The sequence below is a fragment of the Rhinatrema bivittatum genome, chromosome 11, assembly GCF_901001135.1.
Source record: "Rhinatrema bivittatum chromosome 11, aRhiBiv1.1, whole genome shotgun sequence".
Classification (NCBI taxonomy): domain Eukaryota; kingdom Metazoa; phylum Chordata; class Amphibia; order Gymnophiona; family Rhinatrematidae; genus Rhinatrema; species Rhinatrema bivittatum.
In genome coordinates, this window is record NC_042625.1 from 79,865,822 (window position 1) to 79,890,716 (window position 24,895).

Here is a 24,895-nt window from a genome sequence, read left to right on the forward strand (position 1 = left end):
GCAGATAATGTTTCCGTCTGCTCGAGGCTGTATCATTTTTAATCTCGAAAGACTTCACCTAAAATAGCTTAATTTTCAGTAAACCGGTAGATCTCCGGTACAAATCTCAAAACCCTTGGAGGGTTTGTACTTCCTTATAAAAAAAAATGTTGTCATCACAATCTGTTGTTTTAAAGAGAATGAATTAGGATTATTATAGTTTCTTCGTGCAATGACATTTCTTCAACTGAGTTGAAATCTAGTAACTCTGCATCTTTTTTCCTGAAAAGGAGAGAAAAGTATATAACACCCAGTTTTCTGCGATTACATTTATAGGCATAATTATATGATTCTTTAAAACAAGGCATATTTATGGTAGTTTGTGTATTTATTTTCAGAATGGTTTATATTTAATTCAGTAGACTAAAATACATGGATAGGATAGATTACATGCAATTATTTTAGGGTAAATATAGTTATGACGGTGTATCCATTTTTAGTGTTACTTTTTCTAGGAATAGTTGTCTGGGCAGGACTTTCTCAGTAGATTTTTCTCTAAACCGGATGTTTTGTCCTTCCTCCCGCCCCCGGCTCCGCCCTCCCTGTGTCCCAGATCTAAACGCTGTCAGGTCTGGGAGAGGGAAGAGGTCGGTGCTCAGCCCGAGATGGAAGGTAAAGGGTGGGAGCTCTGGGCTCAGTCGTTGAAGGTAAAGAATGAGGGGAGGGCTTGCTTAGGGGTACAGTGAGCCTGGAGCTGGCGCTGACACTGAATTTGCTCTGCATTTCTTAGCCGGGTTTAGGACCACACAATTTCCTTTCGTCTTAAGGGTTTGTTCCCTAGAAGGGAATATTTACTGTTTTGTTGTTTGTTTGTTTGGTTTTTTGTTTTTTTTAATGGTGTGTGTGTGTGTAAATCTTCTGGGTTTTTTTGGCAGGGTCAGTTTTATGACCCCGGTGGAGTAGAGTGGAAACTAGTAAAAAGGAGATGCTGTTGGCTCTGTACAGATCAAGTTTGTCTTTAGTAATGGGGGTTGCGGAAGTGAATGACTACCCCAAGCTCCTTAGTTTATAAAACAGTGTTGCCAGATGTATGATACTTATCATATTTATGCAGTAATTGGACCCATTCTACAATATATGATCAATAAATAAAAAAAAAAGTACAATAACTTTTTTCTCACTGATTCATGTTAATATTCTGCTGCAGTGCCACAAACAAACTTTGCCAGCAGAAGCCAAAGAACGTATTTGTCTGGAGTTGGTCTACAGCCTAAACACTAAAATAGCAGTTTTCATCATAAAGTCTGTGGAGACAGAGTCATGGATTTGGTCATCCACCACTGCACCTAGGCACTGGTTCAGTGCTGGTACCATTCTGAACTTTCTTTCCCCCCCCCCAGCAAACCTCCAAAATATAGATGGTACCCCTGGACCTCAGCTCCAACAGCGATCCTCAAAGTGCAGTGAGTATGGGGAGACTAAGCCTATGCTCACAGGCTTCACCCCTGCACATGGAAGCCCAGAGGGGCAGGGATGTGAGCGTAGGCTTAGCCCCTGCGCTTACTGCACTTTGGGCATCGTATTTGGAGCTGAGGTTGCAGGGGAAGAAGCAGTGGCAGCACGAGCAGGAGGGATGCTTTCTAATACCCAGGGCAAAATTGCAGGGGGGTGGAGGCATCACTTTTAATGAAAGGAGCCTCTGGAACAAGGGGTCATGGGATGAATAGACTCAGCAGGAATCCAGGTGGTGGAGAGGCAGACCCTATCAGAATTCAAGAAAGTATGGGGCAAGCACAGAGGATCTCTGAAGCAGGGGAAGGGAGTGTAAAGCTCAGCAGGAGATGTAAATGGGCAGACTGGGTGGGCCGTATAGTGTTTTGTTTTTTTTCACGGTCATGTTCCATTTTTCTCAGTTTATGTTTACATGGTAACATCAATCTAGCTTGCTGTAGCTGCCTGCCTTCCAATTCCATTTCCTGGTTACCTGTAGCCAATCAGCTGATCGTAATTGGCCTTCTGCAGCCAATCAGCTGACCTTGACTCCTCGGCCCTGCCTCCTGCAGTTCTGCCAGTACTGGGAGGAAGGAAGGAGCGAAGGCGGAACGTGTTCTCCTTCCTGTTCCTCCAGTCGGTCAGTTGAATCCTTCCTGCAGGTAGGTGAGGGGCATAGCAGAAAAGAGCTGGCGCTCCTTGTCCTAATATTAAGGAAACTGTCATTCCTTTCTGCGGTGCAGCCCGTCAGCAGAGTCCTCTCTCTCCTGAAATCACTTGCCCGGGGGGCAGAACTTGCTGCTTGAATTTGATCTCATTGCCACTGACAGCAACCGGTGCCTCTTACCTGGAGATACCGAGATGGGACTGTATGATGGCCTGCATACTGATGTCTGCTCTTTGACTCTAATGCTCCTAAACCTGGCATGTGCACCCCTTATGTTATCAGTTTGTCCATCTGTGACATGTGACCTCCGAGGCAAGCACTTACAGTGCAGGCAAACAAAGGGGTGGTGAAAGTGCCAGGCAGTCCATGATATCACCCCCTCCTCCCAGAGCCAGACAGTGCCGCACCAGGAGGAGCTGGAGCTTGAGTGGCAGAAGTTCGCAGTCTGCACTGTATCTGCAGCTGCTGAGGTGTGCTGGAGAAGGGGGCATAGCCAGTGAGTTTCATGGTCGGAATAGCCTCAGCTGTTGCAGCCGTGCCACTGCAAGTTGAGGCTGGAGGGAGGGAAGAAGCTTATGGAGAGGCCAAAGGAGGAGGCAGCTGCAGGGAGGGAAGAAATAAAAGCCAGCGGAAGGGGAGACCGAAATAGGAAAAGGAGCAAAACAAGGCTAGAATTAAGTGGATACTTAAAAGAGTGTGTTTTATGGAAAGATAATAGATATATTAATATATATTCGAGGCCACCTGGTACCTCGGCTGCTTTACCCTGGTTCAGGATTTCATCATCTGCATCAAGGAATAGCATCAACCAAAATAATTTTTCTTTTCCTAAAGCAGGTAGTTCCCTGTACGTACCCAGATCAGTCCAGACTCCTGGGTTTTGCCTCCCTGCCAGCAGATGGAGACAAAGTTTTACTGATGCTGCCACTTAACCTTGTGTGCCACCTGCAGCTCCTCAGTATTTTTCTGTCTCCAGCAGAAGGTAGATGGTGCAAAATCTGCAGCTATGAAGTTTATTTATTTAAAAATGTTTATATACTGCTTTTACAATATAAAAATTAATCAAAATGGTTTACATACAAAACATACATAATAAATATAACATCTCAAGTTGTGTTAAGATTTTTTTCTTTTGAGCCTTCCTCCCAAGGAGGGTTTGGATCCTGGTGGGTCCTTCCCTGTCTGGTTGAGGAGGGGGAGGGGGGGGGGGTTCGTGACCCTTTAGTAGGCTTGGTCCAGACACCTATGAGGTGTAAATCTAGCGGTCCAGATCCCTCCCTTCACGAGGCCGCTCTGGCGGCTGCAGGTTCGGGGACGGATTCCTCTTTTTGAAGCTGAATGCTTCCTTGGTTCTTTTTTTTTTTTCCCCCAGGGTTACTAGCTTTATAAAGTTTACAAAAAAAAAAATTACTGAGTGAGTGGTGATTTCTCCTCCTCGGCGGCTCAGGTTAGTTTTTGGGGTTTTTCAAGACTGTGGTCAGTGTGCGATGGGGCGCAGGTCGGGCTGCCGTGCGTGCAACTCAGTGTGTGCTCGTTTGAACTGGCAGGACCTGTGTTCGATGTGTGCTGTGGTGGAGGAGGGGCCTTCTGAGGGCTGGAGCAGTGCAAAATGCCTGCGATTGTCTTCCCCACCGCGTTTGGAGGCTCGTCAAATGGCACGGCAGGGGGATGATTCCTTCTCCCTCGGCACAGGACTGCAGCTATTTTGAATTCTTTTACGGCCGTTCCCCCTGCATCTGTCACCAATCCGTGCCTGCCTTGAAGGGGGTCAGAGCAACTCCGATGAGGCTGAAGAGCCCAGCACAGATCGGCTTGCGCAGTCTCCGCTGTTTTCGGCTGGTTTTGTGCTTTTTCTGCTTGAGGCCTATTTGGCAAGCCAGCAGGCGTGTCTGCCTACTCGCGAGCGTGGCAGTCGGTTGGAGGGGCATATGAGAGATCTGATGGTGGCTCGGGTCTCGGTTGGCCTCATCCCTGTGGTCCCGGAGGGGGAGGATTTAGGTAGTAAATGACTGCAGAAAAAGACCAACTGACTTATCCAGTCTGCCCAGTTATTCCTGTCCACACTGCCAAGAATATAGTCCCGCTGCCAGCCATAGAGGCTTGACTGCTTGTAGGCTATCACTCCTTATCCAAGTCTGTTTTTGTTTTACTCATTGCTTCTTTACCATCCTGAATAGGTGAACATACAGGATCACACATTTAATCCAACTTCCATCTCCCCCTCCTTCCCAGTGTTATAATCACCAAGCTTTATGATAATCTAAACCAAGGGCAGGCAAATCGGGACGATTGCCCTGGGCCATCTGCCACTGCAGTAGCTGCTCCCCTGGCAGCAAAGTTCCTACTGCATGCTGTGGTGGGAGGAGGTGGGCTGCAACATCAGACCAATGTGGCCAGGGGGCAGACAAAAAATATCGCAGCGCTATAGCCTCCCCCGATGCGGCTTGCACAGGGCCAAAGAACTGCTGCTCTTCCCTAGTCAGACTATGAGCAGTGGAGGGAAGTCTGTGGTGGCACTGCCTGTGCTTCCCTCCCTACAATACATACCCAGTTTATGAATACCCCCTGCCCCCTCAAATAATGTAGGGCACAAAATGTTAAGGGGACCTCACACCGCTGGTTTGCTCCAAGCCCACCATCCCCTAGGATCAGCCCTGAATAATACTGTGCTCAGTTTTCATTCCCTGCCTTTTGTTTGCTAGCCGCGCGATTGGCTGTTTTGCACGAGCTGGCACCTTTCAGGAGGTGCGGGGCCTGTGAGCGGGTGGTCCCCGCAGTTACGTCTCAGTGTGGTGCTGCTGCCGCTGCTATGAGTGATAGGGCATTAAACCCCTCCATATTAACCACTTTGCCAGACATTCTGGCAGACCCAAAATTCATTGTTGATTCAGATGAGTATGGTGCTAGGGATATTTAAACATATGCCACTAGGCCCCATTTCATGTCTGTGGGGAAAATGCTTAGTATATTTAAGAACATAAGCGCCATGCAGACTAGATGGGCCATATGGTCTTTCCCTGTACGTACCCGGATCAGTCCACACTGTGGGTTATGCCTCCCCTCCAGCAGATGGAGACAGAGAAAAACTTGAAGGGCACCCTCTCTTAACCTGGTGTGCCGCCTGCATCCCTTCAGTATTTCTGTCTCTAGCAGATGGAGGTGGTGCAAACCCTGCAGTCTTGCCCTGTTCTTGGGTTTAAAGCAATTTCCCTTTTTAAAAAAAAAAAAGGTTAGAGTTTCTCTGACAAGAATCAAGCAAAAAACAGACTAGATGGGCCTTATGGTCTTTTTCTGCTGTCATGTTTCTAAGACAGACTAATGGTCCATTCAGCTCAGAATCTTTTCTCCAACAGTGGCCAATCCAAGTCGCTTGGAAGTACCCAAAAGATCCTTCCCTGTTGCTCATTCCCAGATGTAGGAGGTGGCGATCCCCATACCTGCCTGGCTAATAAATATATATAGTGACCCAAGGCGTATATATTCCGAGTTCAGCCTTTTTTTGGTAATGATCAAGTGGAAGGGCCCAGTCGTGAGCTAAGGATAGTTCTTCTGTCTCAGATCGATAACTTGTGCAATATGAAATATTAGAAGTCCTAGCGATAATGCAGGCATCCCCATAATCAGCTTTATCTGACAGGCTATGATGGTAGAATCGACTAACAGCTGGGCCTTTCTGGCAGGCTGCAAGTTCTGTAATAACTGGAAGTCCTAGTGGAAATGCAGGCATTCACGTTGCCAGGAGAGGACCTAAGAGGCCAGATGTTTGGGCAATGACCACACTTAATACCACTCCCTAATTTAGGTTATTAAGAGCCTTGTGGTTAGATATGTGGGTTCTGGAGGGAACTAAATGGAGATATGCTTTTCCACCCAAAATGGAAGAGGAAAAAGGCATAAGACAAAAAATCTTGCAGGTGGTCACACTCTGTGGCTGGCATTAACAATCTGGACAATATCACTGGGCAGTGCATGGGTCAGGTGGTCTTTTTCTGCTGTCATTTACTATATTACTATGGAAGAAATCTTTAGTACATCTGGCCCCATAAGTAAATATTTACAGGTACTTCAGGATTACATAGTGTAAGTATTCATTCACATGCTGTATCTACATATTTATTGATACTTTAAGCTTTCACCTACATGACTTGTGAATATTAACTGACTTTTCAGGTTTATATTCACAATATCTGCATTCTTTTATATATTTTAGGTTTATAGACACTCTAATACTATCCCAGATTAAAAAGAACAGATGCCTCAGTCTTGCCTTGCAGATTTCTGTTTCATATCATTCCAGAGCTTTCCTCATTCTAAAAAGCTTTGGAGCAAGAGTTGAAAACCCAGGCTTGGGTCAGCGGTGCCTCGTGCCTCAGAGCCCAGGGCTCCCCTTGATTTAATAGTTGCAGCATAGTCGCAGTCGCTCTGTGACCCATGACTAAGTGTGGAAGCGAGGCCTTTCCTCTGAAGCAAATGGGTAGAAAAAAAAAAAGCATCAAGAGGGTAATTCTCAAAGACTGTAAAGTCTGTGATTGCTTTTTCACCCATGCAATTTTCCCTAATTTGCGAGGCGGACGCATGCATGTGCTTTTTCACTTTGCTCATTCTCAGAAGGTGCATGTGCAGACTCCCCAGCCCCTGGATTTATGTGCGAAGTATATGTGTAAATCCCCACTCCCCAGAGCATCTCTCTTGTGTGTACAGTAATGCACACACAAACTCGAGTTCTGCCCACAAAAACCAGTACTGTCCTAGCGTGTAGCAGATAGACTCAGGACCAATGGGTATAGTGTACTCCTGATAGCAGTTAGAGACAGATCAGATTTCAATCTGACGTCAGCCCTACTACATATACCCCTGCAGGAAGTGCAGCTCTTCAGTATTTTCCATCTCCATAGCAGTTCGGGACTTTATGCACGCTAGCACAGCAGAGTAATTTACCAATGAAACACAAAACAAGAAGAAATATTACCTCTACAGACGAGCCCCACTCTCCTGCGGTGACACCCCTTGGGTCCCTCCCCCGGTTGAGAATTCCCGAGGTGATTTCCGCGATCCCTCGGAGGTAAGCCTCGGGCCAGTGGCCGACCCTCGGCGGGGACCTAGCCCCCAACATCGGGTGAGGCTGAGAGGCAGCGGGTGCCACTTCCAGCGTGGCGGTGAAGGTAATTCCCTCTCCCCCCGCAGCCGGAGACCGCCCGGAACGAGACCAGGAAGCGCTGAGACAAGGTAAGGTAGAAATCTATTTAAAAGTCTCCGGTCTCCGAAGCTCGAAGATTCGCACAGGTCGCCAGTGCCAGTGCCAGTGCCACCGGGTTGATCAGCCCTAGCAGGGCTAGACCCCGGTCAGATCAAAGGGTCCTCCCACGTGGAGACCCTCTGAGGTGGTCGCCGTCACCATCTTGACCTGTTCGCCACCCTGTCTGCCGCCCTGACCCGTGCGCACATCGTGCGCCCAAGATCCGTGCACACAAGCAACGCGCATAGCCACAATCTTTCTGTGTCGAGCGCATAACTTCTGTCTGTGCGCACAACAGCACGCACATCTCTTTGAGTGCATACCAAGCCTATGCGCACAACTTTGACACGCCGGAGCACGTAACTAAGCCATCCGGACCCTGTATTTTACGCGCACAAGTCATGGCACCACCAGAGAAGAAGCTCAAGGCCTTTGCCCAGCATGCCACATCAGAGCTGCGCAGCAAGAGGAGGCCACGGCCCTGTGTATACAGTGCGAGGAGGCCCTGGGGGATACAGCCCATGGTCCTCCCCAGGTACCAGGTTCCAGCTTCTTGAACAGTACGCCGGACCTAGCGTCTCCCAGCAGGAGCCTCCCTCAAACGGGGCTCCCCAGGGACACAGCGCCTCTCAATTTAGACCCAGCATCTATCTCCTGGGTGGAATTCTTCAAAGGCCTGCATACCTTCATCCACATGCAGCTGAGACCTTCGATAATACAACCACAGCCTCCACCAGAGGACCTCAACATCCCAGGACCCTCTATGCCCAGAGAAGTGCTTCCACCGCCCAGAAGCCCTACCTGCGGGGACATGGACAACTCAGATGAGGATTCAGAACCCCTGGAGGAAGGGGAACTCCCCCCAGGGACCAAACCCCACCGAACCATGAGGCGCTTCTTCACCAAGGACGAACTTCCAGACCTGGTCACACACAGCTTGAAAGAGCTTGCTATCCCGGACACAAGTGCCTCGGGGAAACCTAGAGGGACTCCGTCAGATCTCCTGTCATTTCCCACTGTCACAAGCCGTCCAGCAGCTAATTGACCTGGAGTGGGAAGACCCGGAGACCACGTTCAAAGGGGGGGCGTGCCCAGGCAGCTATGTACCCCCTGGATCCTGCAGCCAAAGATCTCCTGGCATGTCCGAAAGTGGATGCCATGGTCTGCGCAGTCTTGAAGCGCACTACTATCCCAGTTGAGGGAGGAGCAGCACTAAAGGATACTCAAGACAGACGTCTGGAATCCATCCTCAGTCTTTTGAGTCTCTGCTATGTCTCTGCAGATCGCAGGCTGCTGTGCCGTGGTGACACGCGCCTGCTTATCACAGACCAGGAACAACACTCCCGGGGAAGCCCTGGAACCAGCAGTGTCATTCCTCACAGATGAAGCTTCGGATCTGGTGCGCACCGCAGCTAGAGGCGTGTCATCTGCCGTGGCGGCCAGAAGACAACTCTGGCTCAAAGCTGGTCGACCGAAGCATTGTCCAAAACGAGACTCGGAAGGATGCCCTGCAAGGGAACCCTTCTGTTAGGAAGCGAACTAGAGAAGCTACCAACAAATGGGGTGAATCCCCACTGCCGTGGCTACCGGAGGACAGGAATAAGAGAAACCAGCGACCTTTCCCTCAAACTTCTAGGGGCAGAGGATCACAGCGCTTCAACCCATACAGAAGCACATATCAAGCGGCTCAACCCGCAGGCAGGAGCCAGTCCTTTCGGAACAAGCACAACAAAAGGGGAGCCAGCTCGGGCCCACGCCCCAGCTGCACCCCACAATGAAAATCAGCCGACCCGTCCAAAGGAAGAAGCCATAGAGGGCAGGCTTGCCCTATTCTACCAAAGATGGGTCGAGATAACTTCAGACAAGTGGGTCCTAACCATCATCCGAGAGGGATATTACCTGGATTTCCACCGCCTCCCTCCGGACAAGTTTGTGGTTTCCCCCTGCCATGATCCTTCCAAGAGGATGGCAGTGGAGGCTACACTGACCAGATTACCGGTACTGGTGTTATAGCCTTAGAGGCTATAACACCGGTACCCGCACAACAAATAAATACTGGACATTATTCCATCTATTTTATCATTCCCAAGAAAGAAGGGACGTTCCGACCCATACTGGACCTCAAGTCGGTCAATCGCCACCTGAAGATTCCTCGCTTCTACATGGAAACCCTACGCTCGGTAATAAGGGCGATACAACCGGGAGAGTTCCTTACATCCCTGGATCTGTCGGAAGCCTACCTACATGTTCCAGTCCATCAAGAGCATCAGCGTTTTCTACGCTTCACGATCCTGGACCACCACTACCAGTTCCGGGCACTACCATTCGGGTTAGCCACAGCACCCCGGACGTTCACCAAAATCATGGTGGTAGTGGCAGCAACACTGAGGAAGGAAGGAATCCTTGTACACCCTTATCTGGGCGATTGGCTGATCAGGGCGAAATCCCCAGAGGAAAGTCACCAAGCAACCAACAGAGTCAAAACTCTACTGGAGAGCCTCGGGTGGGTGGTCAACACAAACAAGAGCTGTCTACAACCCTCCCAATCTCTAAAATACCTGGGAGTCTGGTTTGACACCAAACAAGACCAGGTCATCCTGACACCGGCAAGGAGATCAAGACTGATGACCCAGTTGCGAACCCTGTTGAGCGAGCTTCGTCCCACAGAATGGGACTACCTCCAAGTCCTCGGCCTCATGGTGTCCACACTGGAAGTAGTGCCATGGGCAAGAGCTCACATGAGACCCCTACAGCGCTCCCTACTGTCACGATGGAACTCGCTGTCCCAGAACTACACCGTTCGTCTCCAGCTCCCGAACAAAGTTTGGACCCAACTATGATGGTGGCTACAAGAAGGCCATCTGAGCCAGGGAGTGAGGCTATTCTCACCGACCTGGATCCTGCTCACCACGGACGCCAGCCTACGAGGATGGGGAGCACACTGCCAGGAGCTGACCGCCCAGGGGCAATGGAACAAAGAAGAGTCGGGATGGAACATCAACTGCCTAGAAGCACGAGCAGTCAGACTAGCCTGCCTACGGTTCAGTCACAGACAATGGGGCAAATCAGTCAGTCATGTCAGACAATGCCACAACAATGGCCTACATCAACCGTCAGGGAGGAACCAGAAGCCAACAGGTGTCTCTGGAAATAGACCCCCTAATGTCATGGGCGGAATCGAACATTCAAGAGATCTCGGGGAAAGACAACGTCGCTGCGGATTACCTCAGCAGAGAAAGTCTAGACCCAGGAGAATGGAGACTGTCGACCACAGCATTCCAGTTGATAGTAAACTGTTGGGGAACACCAACCATGGACCTCCTGGCAAACCGGTCCAACGCACAAGTGCCCAGCTTCTTCAGCCGCAGACAGGAACCTCGGTCCCAGGGAATCGATGCCCTGGCCACAGAAAACTCTATTATACGCCTTCCCACAGTGGCCCCTATTGGGCGCAATCATCCACAAGATAGAACACCACAAGGGACCAGTACGTCTAGTGGCCCCAGACTGGCCAAGAAGGCCATGGTACACAGACATGCGAAGCCTGCTGACAGGGAGCCCTCTCCCGCTACCGCCACACAGGGATCTGCTCCAACAAGGGCCGATCCTCCACGAGGACCCAGCTCGATTCTCTCTTACGGCCTGGCCATTGAGAGGACTCGCCTGAGGAAGAGCGGATACTCGGGGGCAGTAATTGACACCCTGCTCCGAGCACGCAAGTTCTCCACATCCCTAACATACATAAGAATTTGAAGAATATTCAAAGCCTGGTGTGAGGACCGTGACATCATCCCACGCTCAGTCAAAATTCCCGCGATTTTGGAATTCCTGCAGAACGGCCTACAGAACGGGTTGTCTCTCAACTCCATCAAGGTAAAGGTGGCCGCATTGTCATGCTACGGAACCATGAGTGAGGTCGGTAGCCTGGCCTCTCACCTGGATGTCTGCCACTTCCTGAAAGAAGTCAAGCAGATCCGACCACCCCTAAAGTGGCAGGTGCCCCTATGGAATCTCAACCTGGTCCTAGACTTCTTAGCAGGAGCCTTCTTCAGACCTCTCCTCGGCCTGTCTCTCCGACTATTAACATTGAAAACAGCCTTTCTGGTGGCAGTCTGTTCGACCCGTCATATCTCCGAGCTACAAGCACTGTCCTGCCGGGAGCCGTTCCTCAGACTCACTCCGGGAAGCATCCAGTTACACACGGTCCCATCCTTCCTTCCCACAGCTGCCATCATTCTTGGGCGACATCCCCGAGAGCGAGGTATTCACAGGTAAGCCATGCTTCCCTCCAATTAGGACACCCATCCTACCGGGTGTCGGCATTTCTCGGTTGAGGGCACTGGCGGTCTCCAGCTATAACCAATTCAACCAGTTCAAGTTAACCAAGATATAAAGTTAATCAAGTTATTCAGTCATGCATATATCCACAATTGCTTTTTGAGGAGAATACTGAAGAGCTGCACTTCCTGCAGGGGTATATGTACTAGAGCTGATGTCAGATTGAAATCTGATCCGTCTCCAACTGCTATCAGGAGTACACTATACCCATTGGTCCTCAGTCCATCTGTCTACACTAAGGAAAACGAAATTATCAGGTAAGTATTTCTCCAATTTTCCTTAAGTGCAGGTTTAGAAAAGACGCGCAATCAAATCTCAGATCCAAATCCATTATGTTTTTTCTCTGTCTAGATCCTGATCAGAAACAGAAGGAAAGAGAAAAAGCTGAAAATTCTGAGGTGACTCTCCATGCTGATGCCAACTGTCTTTCTTGTAGGTTGTACACAGCTCATCTGTATGTGTCACCATCAGGGCTCCCTTTGGGTTGTCTGTGTGTCTTCCCAAATTACTTTTTGGTTGAAGAGTGTTAATTCCCATGAGACTCCTTGAGTTATATGTACTGTATGTGTCTGTGGGTATCTCCCAGAGGCCTCCTTGGAGAGTGTATGCTCATTCTATGAGACTCCTTGAGTTATATGTACTGTGGGTGTCTCCCAGAGGCCTCCTTGGAGAGTGTATGCTCTTCCCTATGAGTCTCTTTGAGTTATATGTAAGTGTTCATTTGCGGGAGACTCCTGGGAATTGGTGGGGGAAGGGAAGGAGGTGTTCTTCATCTCATGGGTCTCCTTGGGTTTTGTGTGTTGGCGGGACTCTGGATTTTTGGATTTTTTTCCCCCATTTCTCACTTTTTGTTGTTGTTGTTGTTCTAAGGATTCAGATTCTGAGGAAGAACACGGTGGAGCAACTGGAGACTCAGAAAGTAGGTGTCCTGCTGGGCAACAGTATGAAATGATTCAATATTCAGTCTGTGTATCATTGTTTTTTGGGTTATTTTTGATGAAGTGCAGGTTTAGAGCGAGTCTGGTCAGATGAATCAGATACTAGGGCCAGGTGCCAGCACAGAGGAAGCAGCTGGATGCGTTTTCAGTGCGACACTCACGTAGCAGGATGGACATGATTGTGGGAGGCATGGTGCTTGGGGCATGGGAGACGTATCCTACATATGACTGTGCAGCACTATATTATAGCACTGCGATACTCTTTGAAGGAGCTAATAACTGTGTAAAGGAAAGTAAATCATTTGAGATCTATGGGTTGCAAATTCAGCTGTCCTGTTGGAGCCCCTCAGAGTTCTTCAGGGGCTGTGGACTGCTTGGCAGGGCCAGCAGAGGAATGAGCCTTGCTGACGGGGGAGGGGGCATATTAAGCCCTGGATTTAACAAGCAAATACTCCATTTGCAAAAGGTGATTTGCTCACTTGCAGGCTACACAGTGCTCCAATACTGCACTATTTTCCAGGCTTGCAGTTCAGCCTGGTTATGTACAATTAGTGTCCCAGACTTGGAATTGGTTTCTACTTTTCTGCATCTTTCAGTGGAGTTCATGCGGAATTTGCTGTCTCGGACCCTTGGATTGGGCAACGAGAAGCCAGAGAAGGTCCTGGATGAGCTGACCCTAGAAGGGGTGGCCAGGTTCATGCAGAGCGAGAAATGTAAGGAAGGGTTTCATATTTGTTTCCTTTTAAATAGTCAAATGTGGACTTTGAGTGCTACAAGTTTTCTCTCTTGTGTTTACATGGAAGTTTGATCAGAAACCAGGTGGGGTTTACAGACCTGTAACAGGAGCGCTGGAGGAATTGCAAGCAGTGGAGGGCTGAGGGTGCTGCAGGCCGTGGAGGGGAGAGAGGTGGAGGGCTGAGGGTGCTGCAGACTGTGGAGGGGAGAGAGGTGGAGGGCTGAGGGTGCTGCAGACTGTGGAGGGGAGAGAGGTGGAGGGCTGAGGGTGCTGCAGACTGTGGAGGGGAGAGAGGTGGAGGGCTGAGGGTGCTGCAGACTGTGGAGGGGAGAGAGGTGGAGGCCTGGGGCTGCTGCAGGCTGTGGAGGGGGGAGGTGGAGGCCTGGGGGTGCTGCAGGCTGTGGAGGGGGGAGGGCAGGGGGTGCTGCAGGCTGTGGAGGGGGGAGGTGGAGGCCTGGGGGTGCTGCAGGCTGTGGAGGGGGGAGGTGGAGGCCTGGGACTGCTGTAGGCAGTAGAGGGTTATGGGAGCTGCAGGTTCTGAAGCCAGATGAAAAGTTTGGGTTCCAGCCCTTCATAGGAAGATTGTTAGTTCCTTTAATGCAAAACTTGTAACCTTCTCTTGCCTTTCTTTAATCAGGTAAGAACGTGGTCTGCATGGTTGGTGCTGGAATCTCCACCTGTGAGTACAGCAGTGTTCAGCATCCATGGCTGAGCCGTTGCGTGGGTGTCAGTGTTTTTCACCCATTCTCACTCTTTTACAATCGGTCCATAGCATTGCACACCTAATTCTGGGCTCTAGGCTGCACTTCCAGGAGCGGATTATAAGAAAATCCACCATTGCACTGTTAGAGCTCTTTTATATATGTTGGGGGTTGTTTTTTTTTTGTTTTTGAGTTTGTGTTGTAGCTTTTTGCTTTGTATTTTGATGTTAATTCTGTACATCGATTCAGGCCGTTAGTTGTTAGCCAGGATTGGCAATTGACAAATGTTTTAAATGAATGAATCGGTGCTCTTTTCCGGGTATTCCTTAGGTTGCCTATCCCCTTTCTTTGATGAGGTAAGCAGGGAGAGCTGTTTTAAGGGCCACCCGCTATGGATTGGAGAGCGCTGGACACTACCATATTCCATGCTGATGACAGCATGGGAAAAGCTTGTTAACTGAGAATGGTTTCAGAGCTGGGTAATAAGTGCAGAAAAGCCTGATAGGACAGGATAATGGAGAGTGTCTGCTAGGCTGCAGCAGTCAGACCGCTGTCCTCCCAGTTGTGGGCACTTCTAGCACTGCCCTCTGCCGGAAGAATTTTCTAGGTAGCACGACCTGAAGGGATCCATGTGTTTGTGCACCTTCCTGAGAATCTGAGATCCCTTTTTGTATTGATCAGCTGCAGGAATCCCAGACTTCCGCTCCCCAGGCACTGGGCTCTACGCCAACCTGCAGAAGTACAACTTGCCTTATCCAGAAGCAATTTTTGAAATCAGCTACTTTAAGGTACGTGTTACGTTTAAATACGAAGCCAGATGTTCCTGGCTCTGAGTGGTGGCAGTCCAGGCAGCAGGATCCTAGGGTAACCTTGGAAGAAACAGCTGACGTCAGGCTGGAGGCGCTTCTAGTGTTACTCTACTCCAGGTCGCCACAGGATGGGGGAGGAAAAAGCTCCGCGAACGACTGCACCCTCCACCTTCTGAAAATAGGTGAAGGATTGTAGCAGGTATTCCAGGGAAGGAAGCCTGTTCTTACGTTCTGCTCCAGCTGGTCCCCTGCTTAAAGGAGCAAAATGCTTGTATTGATTATTGTTTCTTTTTTTTCTAGAAACATCCAGAGCCGTTTTTTGCCCTGGCAAGGGAACTGTACCCCGGACAGTTTAAGGTGAAGGTTGCAGGGGGCCTTGGGTTTGGAACTGACCATAGTGATGGGAGGTTCTTGAGTGGCACAAGGACGGGCGCTCTTTCACCAGGCACCTGGCAAGCTATGGAAACTCGAGGTGGAGGGAGATGGAAGCAAGGAGAGGGCAGCAGGGATTGTAGAATGTGTACGAGAGGAGACACAGCTAGCAGAGCTGGAAGTAACGACTGGAGCTGAATTAGCGTGTCAGGAAGAGGAAAACCATAAGATGAAGAGCAGTTTCCTAATCTTAGAGAAACACAAATTAATAACTGTAACACTTCTTTATTTCAGCCAACGGTGTGTCATTACTTCCTGCGACTACTGAAAGAGAAAGGGCTCTTGCTGCGTTGCTACACCCAGGTGAGAGAGACCGGCCCTGTGGCCCTTCCTACGGTCCCTGCCCAGCCACATGTGGGAGTGAGAGAGACCGGCCCTGTGGCCCTTCCTACGGTCCCTGCCCAGCCACATGTGGGAGTGAGAGAGACCGGCCCTGTGGCCCCTCCTACGGTCCCTGCCCAGCCACATGTGGGAGTGAGAGAGACCGGCCCTGTGGCCCTTCCTACGGTCTCTGCCCAGCCACATGTGGGAGTGAGAGAGACCGGCCCTGTGGCCCCTCCTACGGTCCCTGCCCAGCCACATGTGGGAGTGAGAGAGACCGGCCCTGTGGCCCCTCCTACGGTCCCTGCCCAGCCATATGTGGGAGTGAGAGAGACCGGCCCTGTGGCCCTTCCTATGGTCTCTGCCCAGCCACATGTGGGAGTGAGAGAGACCGGCCCTGTGGCCCTTCCTACGGTCTCTGCCCAGCCACATGTGGGAGTGAGAGAGACCAGCCCTGTGGCCCCTCCTACGGTCCCTGCCCAGCCACATGTGGGAGTGAGAGAGACCGGCCCTGTGGCCCTTCCTACGGTCTCTGCCCAGCCACATGTGGGAGTGAGAGAGACCGGCCCTGTGGCCCCTCCTACGGTCCCTGCCCAGCCACATGTGGGAGTGAGAGAGACCGGCCCTGTGGCCCCTCCTACGGTCCCTGCCCAGCCATATGTGGGAGTGAGAGAGACCGGCCCTGTGGCCCTTCCTATGGTCTCTGCCCAGCCACATGTGGGAGTGAGAGAGACCGGCCCTGTGGCCCTTCCTACGGTCTCTGCCCAGCCACATGTGGGAGTGAGAGAGACCGGCCCTGTGGCCCTTCCTACGGTCCCTGCCCAGCCATATGTGGGAGTGAGAGAGACCGGCCCTGTGGCCCTTCCTACGGTCTCTGCCCAGCCACATGTGGGAGTGAGAGAGACCGGCCCTGTGGCCCCTCCTACGGTCTCTGCCCAGCCACATGTGGGAGTGAGAGAGACCGGCCCTGTGGCCCCTCCTACGGTCTCTGCCCAGCCATATGTGGGAGTAAGAGAGACCGGCCCTGTGGCCCTTCCTACGGTCTCTGCCCAGCCACATGTGGGAGTGAGAGAGACCGGCCCTGTGGCCCTTCCTATGGTCTCTGCCCAGCCACATGTGGGAGTGAGAGAGACCGGCCCTGTGGCCCTTCCTACGGTCTCTGCCCAGCCACATGTGGGAGTGAGAGAGACCGGCCCTGTGGCCCCTCCTACGGTCCCTGCCCAGCCATATGTGGGAGTGAGAGAGACCGGCCCTGTGGCCCTTCCTACGGTCTCTGCCCAGCCACATGTGGGAGTGAGAGAGACCGGCCCTGTGGCCCTTCCTACGGTCTCTGCCCAGCCACATGTGGGAGTGAGAGAGACCGGCCCTGTGGCCCCTCCTACGGTCCCTGCCCAGCCACATGTGGGAGTGAGAGAGACCGGCCCTGTGGCCCCTCCTACGGTCCCTGCCCAGCCATATGTGGGAGTGAGAGAGACCGGCCCTGTGGCCCCTCCTACGGTCCCTGCCCAGCCACATGTGGGAGTGAGAGAGACCGGCCCTGTGGCCCCTCCTACGGTCCCTGCCCAGCCATATGTGGGAGTGAGAGAGACCGGCCCTGTGGCCCCTCCTACGGTCCCTGCCCAGCCACATGTGGGAGTGAGAGAGACCGGCCCTGTGGCCCTTCCTATGGTCTCTGCCCAGCCACATGTGGGAGTGAGAGAGACCGGCCCTGTGGCCCCTCCTACGGTCCCTGCCCAGCCACATGTGGGAGTGAGAGAGACCAGCCCTGTGGCCCCTCCTACGGTCCCTGCTTAACTGTATGTGGGGGGTGAGAGAGACCGGCCCTGTGGCCCCTCCTACGGTCCCTGCTTAACTGTATGTGGGGGGTGAGAGAGACCGGCCCTGTGGCCCCTCCTACGGTCCCTGCCCAGCCACATGTGGGAGTGAGAGAGACCAGCCCTGTGGCCCCTCCTACGGTCCCTGCTTAACTGTATGTGGGGGGTGAGAGAGACCGGCCCTGTGGCCCCTCCTACGGTCCCTGCCCAGCCACATGTGGGAGTGAGAGAGACCGGCCCTGTGGCCCCTCCTACGGTCCCTGCTTAACTGTATGTGGGGGGTGAGAGAGACCGGCCCTGTGGCCCCTCCTACGGTCCCTGCCCAGCCACATGTGGGAGTGAGAGAGACCAGCCCTGTGGCCCCTCCTACGGTCCCTGCTTAACTGTATGTGGGGGGTGAGAGAGACCGGCCCTGTGGCCCCTCCTACGGTCCCTGCCCAGCCACATGTGGGAGTGAGAGAGACCAGCCCTGTGGCCCCTCCTACGGTCCCTGCTTAACTGTATGTGGGGGGTGAGAGAGACCGGCCCTGTGGCCCCTCCTACGGTCCCTGCCCAGCCACATGTGGGAGTGAGAGAGACCAGCCCTGTGGCCCCTCCTACGGTCCCTGCTTAACTGTATGTGGGGGGTGAGAGAGACTAGCCCGCCAGTGCCTCCTACAGCCTCTGCCCTTTCCCTGTGTTGTCATTTTATTGGAGACTCTCATTTTCCTGGTTTCTGGTAGAACATTGACACTTTGGAGCGAGTTGCTGGGCTGGAGCAGAATGACCTAGTGGAAGCACACGGCACCTTTTATACCTCACACTGTGTCGGCACCTTCTGTAGAAAGGAATACCCATTATCCTGGATGAAAGGTACCTGTCCTTACTCCTTTCCAATGGCTTCATTGTTGAGAGAGAGCCCATGTTTGTCTGGGGGAAGCGTACTATGTCTCAGGTGAGAGAGAAGGAGACAACCATCTCCATTTAGGAAGGGCCTGGGAGAGAGAGAGAGACTCCCATCTCTGTTCTGGGAGAGCACGGTGTCTCGGCGGGGGGGGGGGGGGGGGGTGAGAGAAACCTCTGTATTTTTCTCTAGGAAGAAAATGGTATCCCAGAAGAGAGAGAGAGAGAGAGACTCCTGTCCCCATCTCTGGGGAGAGCAAGATGTCCTAGAGGGAGAAGGAGACCCCCTTTTCTGTCTCTAAGAAGGGCATGGTGTTCAGCGAGAGTGCGAGACCCCTGTCCTCGTCTCTAGGGAGAGATTGGTGACCTGGGCAAGGGAGTGCAAGAGACTGCCGCCTCCCCTCCCCAGCCCCCACCTTGTAATGGCATCCTCGATGTTTTATTTTAATATATTATGACGAGGGTGTGCCCGCAGGAGATGCTATTCACTGTTCCCCTGCCTCAGAGGATAACAACAGAGGAATTTTATGTTGGAAGGCCTCATATTTTTGATTGTTTTCTGTGTCTCAGGTTTGAAAAGCTCCCGTTTTTAAGCTCTAACAAAACTGTCTTTTTTTTTTTCCTTATCAAAATTAGAAAAGATTTTCTCTGATCTCGTTCCCAAGTGTGAAAAGTGCCGCAGCGTCGTGAAACCCGGTAAGTGGATCGCTTTTTTATGTCGTCTGCGGCCATGCGCCCGCTTCCGGTAAAGCCTTTTACGAGTCCTGCCAGTACTCGGGACCGCTGTCAGCTTCCCGGGAGCGCATCTCGCTCGTCACCCCGAGAATCATGGCCGGGCGAAGTGCAGCGCTACCGGGTTCTGGGCGCTGGAGTCTGGGGACGCGCTTTACCCCATCGGGGGGGGGCTTGTGCTGTCGGACAGCCCAAGTCAAACTTGCTTTGCCGGGTTGGTAACGGATCCTTGCTGCCAGGTTGGCGGAGGCTGGGTATCAATCATCCAGCAAGGCGAGAAGGAGAAACTGAGGCACAGAAGGAGTGAGCGCGACCTCGCCAGACCGCAGGCCCACGGGACAGCCAGGTCAGAAGGGAACTGACGGGCTGCAACTTTCCGGAAGTCACCTGGGTCAAGGCTGGTCGATCGGTGTCTAAGCTGCCAGAGGTCTGGGCGCTAGTTTTGGTGGCGGTCTTACATTTGCTACAAAGCTTGGTGGGTAAGGTGTTGCTGAGGGCAGGGATGGGGGATGCTGAGCGTTGAAATAAGTACGAAATCTTGTATGCCCCATCTGTCCAGAACAATATAAAACCAAGGAAGAAGATAGGAAAAGTGACTTGGACAAGGAGTGAAGTCGTACAAGGAGTTATTGTCTTTGGCTGGCAGCTGGAATACATTGCTTGCAGGAATAACCAGGAAGACTGTTACTCCGTCTCGGTGCCGTGAGAGACCCCGGAAGCACCTTCTTACTGTCTGCCTTTTTGTGGGTGTTTTTGCAGATATCGTGCTGTTTGGAGAGAACCTGCCTGCGCGCTTCTTTACCGCTATAAAGTCCGTACGTATGAGTTGGCCTTGGTAGATGCTCTGGCTCGGGGGTTCCCTCTCTGTGCCGCGCTTTGCAAGGTGACTTCTTTTCTTCTCTTTGCCCGTAGGATTTCCAGAAGATCGACCTTCTGATTATAATGGGCACCTCGCTGCAGGTGCAGCCCTTCGCATCCCTTGTAGGCAAGTATGTATCGGCTGCTGCGCTATGGATTGTATCGTGTTTAGAAGTGCGTGGGTGCTACTGAATAATAATTTGGTTTTGGATTCAGAAATTGCTAGTTTCAGTGGGGGGGGGGGGGTTTCAGTTGCCAGAACTTATGGAAACAAATGGCGATTTGATACGTCAGCAATTGGGCTTTTGACACGGGCATTAGTTGAATCGTAGTTTTGACTTTTGGAATGCATTGTATTGTGGTTTACCCCCCAAATCTGTGCATTGGTTGCGGTTTTGGTCCAGCATGCGACATCGCGACTTCCTGCTGGGATCCTATGTCCCTATTTGTTTAAAAAAAAAACCCCCAAACAAACCTACACTGGCTCCCGGTGAATTTGCCTGCTAAATTCATGATCTGCTGCCTAGCATTGAGGGTGCTGGTCCTGGGCTGGCTGCCTTCAGGAGAAGCTGTCGTCATAAGTTCCCTGTGTTCTCAGGGTGAGAGCTTATTGCAATAAGAGAAGTCTGTTTAATGTCGCTCTGCCAAAGGGCCTTTTCTGTCCTGGCTCCAGCTATTTGAAATTGGTTACCACCAGATGTGTGCATCCTACACATGACTAGTTGCTCTTTCGTAAACAGTTAAAACAGATAAATATATGTAAATATAAATCAGATAATTAAAAGAAAATTAGATAAGGATTTTGGATGCTGTGTGTTTAATTGTAATGTGGGCACAAGTTTATTCTGTCATTTTTGTAATGTAACTCGCTTAAGAGTTTGCTAGAATAAGCGTGTAATAAATATTTTTAAATAGATTCCCAACCTTATAGCAGGACTCTCCTCCCTCACTAATTGGAGCCCTCCACCCCAGCCTTATAGGAGGTGAGGAGGAACAGGAAGAGAGCTCCAGGGATGCACTCCTCCTCACACACAGCAGATACTGACTTTTTTTTTTTTTTTTAACCAGCTGGTGTTTAACTTCCTGTCTCCGTCTTCCTGCAGGGTGCCTAAAAATGTGCCCCGGCTCCTTATTAACAAGGAGAAGACAGGAGAGGTAAGCCAGAGGCACTGGAGGCAGGGTTGTCACCGGCAGAGTCCCGTCTCTGCACATCGGGAGATGCAGCATAGGCCAGCTCCAGTGGGGATTAATTCTGCTATCTAGGAGAAGGGAATGAGTGCCCTACGATTACCGCAGTGAGGTCCTGTGCCCTCTGAAATTTTGTCTGTGAGTCCCAAAAGCACCAGAACCCTTGCAGATGGGTCCCAAGCTGCGGCTGATGGTAGGGTTAGCCCAGGTTTTTTTCACAGTAAAAAAAACAAACCCCAAAGTGTGCAATGTGTTTCTTATTCTTTCTGTCTTAGTCTAGCATCTGTGGGTTTTTCTCTTTGCACTATGTTGGTGCTTTTTCTCTGCTTCCTTATTGTTGGGGCCTGCAGCCGTGAGCTGAGCCTCGGAGCTGAGAGGAGCAAGTCTATGTCCCTTACTGTCAACAGTGGATCCGAAGGGAGAAAGAAGCCTGAGGCTTGCGAGAGGGACACGGAGGCCCCCTGGGCATAGCTCACCCTCCAACCCCCAGGCAGCACATGACATCTGCAGCTTCTCTTTCCCCAGAGTGACTCCTTCATGATGCTCCTTGGCTTCGGCTGTGGAATGGACTTTGATTCAGAAAAGGCTTATAGGCAAGTTACGCGAGCATGCGAACGTGCTTCCAACACGGGCATGGACATAGGAAAATGGATTGCATATGCAGAGTCTGACCTCATCTTTGTGTCTTCCTTCAGAGACGTCGCCTGGCTGGGGAACTGTGATGATGGCTGCATGGCTCTGGCAGATCTTTTGGGCTGGAAGGTAATTCCCAAAGGAAAGCAGGAGATGGTGGGGGCAGGGAACAGGGGATCTTCTCCCTCTGGCTGGGGTGGGAGGCAGGGGGCATGCAAGAAATGGAAGGCAATGCACTTCTGCCCTCTGGCTTGTGGGGGAGGGGGGTAAATGAGAGAGGTCATGCTTTTGCCCCATGGTAAATGGGACGCACTGCACACGTGCCCTCTGGCTGGGGTGGGGAGGGGGTGCAGTAAATGGGAGATGATGCCGCTCCTGCTCCCTGGCTGGGGGGAGTGAGTAAATAGGAGGCTACGTACTCCCGCCCTCTGGGGGAAGGAAGGGGAATGAGACACAATGCATGCTTGGCGTTAAGTTAGAGGGATGCCCAGTGGTGAACTGAGGGGGGTGGTCTGCCCCGGGTGACAATAGGGGGAGGGGTTCCATTTCCACAGAGCATACAGAAAGGTCCCACGGCGGCACAGAGAAGTGTGTGTGTATGTGTGTGTGTGTGTGTATATATATATATATGAAGGTGCCTGTGTGTGGATGAGAGGGTGAGTGTGCCTGTGCGTATATATATATATATATATATATATATATATATATATATATATATATATATATACTAGCCGTTAAGCCCGTAACAACGGGCTCGGTCCGTTTCCTTCCCAGTCCCTCCCTCCTCCTTCACTCTCTCCCCCCTCCCTCTCACCCCCCTCCTCTCCCTCCCACCCCCTCTCTCCCTCCCTCACCTCCCTCCCCCTCTCTCTCACCTTCCCTCTCACCACCTTCTCCTCCCGCTCCTGCCGGCAGATCTCGGGGGGGGGGGGTGTCACTCGCACGCGGCGCCGCTTCTCCTGCCGCTCCTGCCGGCAGATCTCGGGGGGGGGGGGGGGTGTCACTCGCCCGCGGCGCCGCTTCTCCTGCCGCTCCTGCCGGCAGATCTCGGGGGGGGGGGGTGTCACTCGCGCGCGGCGCTGCTTCTCCTGCCGCTCCTGCCGGCAGATCTCGAGGGGGGGTGTCACTCGCGCGCGGCGCCTCTGCTCCTCCTCCCGCTCCTGCTTCGCGGCCACCGCCGCTCCTGTGGCCCCACCGCCATGTTTTTTGTTTCGGGCACGCACGGCTCTGACCGACGTGCTGGCCCGCACATGCGCGGTAGAGCTGCTCTCTACTGCGCATTTGCGGGCCGTCGGTCAGAGCCCATTTATAAGGTGTGTGTATATATATATATATATATATATGTGTATATATATATATGTATGTATATATATATATATATATATATATATATATATATGTGTATATATATATATATATATGAGAAGGTGCCTGTGTGTGGATGAGAGGGTGAGTGTGTGTGGATGAGAGGGTGAGTGTGAGTCTGCCTGTGCATATATATATATGAGAAGGTGCCTGTCCGCATGGGGGAGGTGGGGGTGAGAAACAGAGGAAGAGAGAGAGAGAGTCCAGACTCCAGGGTTTTGCCTCCCTGCCAGCCGATGAGACAGAGAAGGTTTTGAGGGCACCGCTTCTTAACCCTGGGTGCCACCTGCATCTCCTCAGTATTTCTCTGTCTCCAGCAGATGGAGTTGGTGCTGTTCTGTACTTGATTTAAAACAAAGCGAAGGAAGAAGGAGATTTTATTTTGGGAAGCAGTGCCTCCCAGGAGGTGGCAGGTCCTAGTGGGACCATCCCTCCTGGTAGCAGGCGATAATGAGCAAGGGTTGGGAACCCCAAAATTTGCTCGGGTCTCTGCACGGGGGTGAAATCCAGTGGTCTGGCTCCCTCCCTCTTCAGCACCATTGACAGGGCCACCCTTGCCTCTCTCAAGGAAGTTTGCTGCGCCGCTTAAAGTTTCTTTAATAAAAAAAAGGAACCGTTCCCTGTACGTACCAGGATCAGTCCAGACCGTGGGTTGTTTTCCCTCCCCCCCCCTTCCAGCAGATGGGGACTGATCCATGGTACTACAAGAACGAAAATTAGCAGGTAAGGAATAATTTTCTTCTTGGCGTTGGACACCCGATCGCAGCAACTTGACTGCACTTTCCTATCTCTGGGGCTGTTGCTATCCAGATAGAGGCTCTTCCCTGGGCTGTCTGGTGGTTAAGGGCGTGCGGGCGCGGACCGAGCGACTTCAGGGCTGCCAACAGATATGGAGAACGGGAGATTTTTAAAATCCTTATTAGTTTTAATTATTGGGTTTTATTTGATGTGACTGCTGTTTTGAAATATTTTATCGATGTTTAGGAAATTTTAAAATTATATATTGAGGGGGGGGGTTGCGAAGGAAGCATCCGCCCTGGGTGCCAAATACTTTAAATATTCCACCGGCTGTACCACAAGTGAATTCTGCTTCTGAACATTTGTTTTCTCTGCCCCAACAGAAAGAATTGAAAGAGATGGTGACAAAAGAACACGCGGAGATCGACGCTAAATCTGCAGCAGAGGCGGCCGGCAGCAGCTCGGACCCTCGGCCAGCGCCACAGGCCAAGGAGAAAAGGGAGCGCGACTCTAAGAAGAGGCGAGACAGCAGCAGAGAGAAGGAGGGGAAGAAGCCGGACTAACGGACAAGACAGTGGGACTGCGCTGAGCTCCAGCTCTTTCACTCAGCTCGACTCCTTTACTGCGTCCTTGGCGTTTGTCACAGAGGGGGGGAGGTGGAGCTTAGCAATAGGACATGGAAGATGTTGAGTTTCTTCGGGGTGCGGCGCGAAGTTGGAGTCGAGGTCCTGAAAACCTGTTTCCTGTCGCGGCGTCAGATACCCGTGGACGGCGAGGGGTTTTCGGCCTTTGGAAGTGTAGAGGCGTTGAATAGCTTGTTTCTGTAATAACCCCCCAAATGACTTGAGAGACATGAAGCTGGAGCGAAAAACAGCAAGCTCCGCCTTTAGTTGCTCCTTTTAACTCTTTTTTTTGTCTTTTGGAAGTCAGCTTTAGGATAGCTTTTGTGGCCCTGGATGCGAGTGCTCGTGATTCTTGGGGGTTAGGTGCAGGTGAATGCTGTAGCCAATAAAGTCCATTTTCCGGGTTAGAAACTT

The 24,895-nt window shown here is 51.6% G+C and overlaps 1 protein-coding gene across 5 annotated transcripts; it reads left to right on the top strand.

Moving 5' to 3' along the window:
- Positions 1-551: 551 nt before the first annotated feature.
- Positions 552-24,895, top strand: SIRT2 (sirtuin 2). 5 transcript variants are annotated; one of them, XM_029619352.1, is made up of 16 exons: positions 552-651; positions 12,063-12,109; positions 12,582-12,630; positions 13,246-13,362; positions 14,023-14,064; positions 14,768-14,874; positions 15,196-15,252; positions 15,562-15,630; positions 18,185-18,314; positions 18,981-19,040; positions 19,836-19,891; positions 19,989-20,065; positions 21,038-21,089; positions 21,648-21,715; positions 21,818-21,884; positions 24,242-24,895. In XM_029619352.1, exons 1-16 carry the CDS (start codon positions 645-647, stop codon positions 24,419-24,421), a joined length of 1,185 nt encoding a protein of 394 aa, XP_029475212.1. In that variant the 5' UTR covers positions 552-644; the 3' UTR covers positions 24,422-24,895. The 5 variants fall into 5 exon arrangements, 4 of the variants coding, with proteins under 4 accessions (XP_029475212.1, XP_029475213.1, XP_029475215.1 ...); XM_029619353.1 differs by having other exon boundaries at positions 572-651; positions 12,063-12,143; XM_029619355.1 differs by lacking the exon at positions 552-651 and adding an exon at positions 2,081-2,132.

Excerpts from the sequence above, each read along its gene's own strand:
- SIRT2 (XM_029619352.1), top strand. Across the intron at positions 15,631-18,184 it reads TGCTGCGTTGCTACACCCAG|AACATTGACACTTTGGAGCG; the intron begins GTGAGAGAGACC and ends GGTTTCTGGTAG. Across the intron at positions 18,315-18,980 it reads CCCATTATCCTGGATGAAAG|AAAAGATTTTCTCTGATCTC; the intron begins GTACCTGTCCTT and ends TATCAAAATTAG.